At 55.1% G+C, this 617-nt stretch overlaps 1 protein-coding gene across 1 annotated transcript in view; it reads right to left on the bottom strand.

The window, feature by feature from the left end:
• Positions 1 to 329: 329 nt before the first annotated feature.
• Positions 330 to 617, bottom strand: part of FRS3 (fibroblast growth factor receptor substrate 3) — a 5,426-nt gene continuing 5,138 nt past the window's right edge. Inside the window, 1 exon segment of the mRNA XM_009710222.1 lies at positions 330 to 606. Coding sequence (XP_009708524.1) covers positions 330 to 606 — 277 coding nt within the window.

Genomic DNA, 617 nt, shown 5'->3' on the forward strand with positions numbered 1-617 from the left:
CTACAGCTAACCCGATTCGAGGCTGTAATCCTCAGTGCTGGTATTATTGCTGGCACCTTCTGCCCTTCTCACCAGAAATTTAACCTTCAAACTGCATCGTCAAATATCCCACAAGGCTTTAAAAACAAACTACACAGGAGAGACGGCGAGTGGAAGATGGACAGACAGACAGACTAGCCTTAACATCAGCTGTAGGAGCCATCCCGTGACCCCAGGTAAGGGGGTAAACAGGGAAGCAGAAGGCAATGGCAAACAGAAGTCACACCAGGCAATACACTGAAGGGCAGGTACCAAAGCCACGACACAGTGCTTGCACTTGGCGTTCCCCCTTACAGAGGCAGGTCAGTGCTGTTATGTCGAGTTTTCCGTGAAGTCCCATCATCTCTCGGCAGGGCCCTTTGCAAACTGGACATGGCCGCTGTCTTTTTTAGGTCAATGACCGCGTAGGAGTCCGTCCGTCGGGCTTCATGGGTGGCAGGAGGTGGGACACGGGGGACCGGTGGGTTCTGATGTCCCTTGCGTGGCTCAGCCTCCAGCTCCACCTGGATGTAGTTGAGTTGCCGCGGCTGCTCTGGACAGGGCCGGGGGAAGTCGAAGTTGAAGGACCTGGGGGCGCC

This window comes from Cariama cristata, unplaced genomic scaffold (genome assembly GCF_000690535.1).
Source record: "Cariama cristata isolate BGI_N322 unplaced genomic scaffold, ASM69053v1 scaffold7351, whole genome shotgun sequence".
Lineage (NCBI taxonomy): Eukaryota > Metazoa > Chordata > Aves > Cariamiformes > Cariamidae > Cariama > Cariama cristata.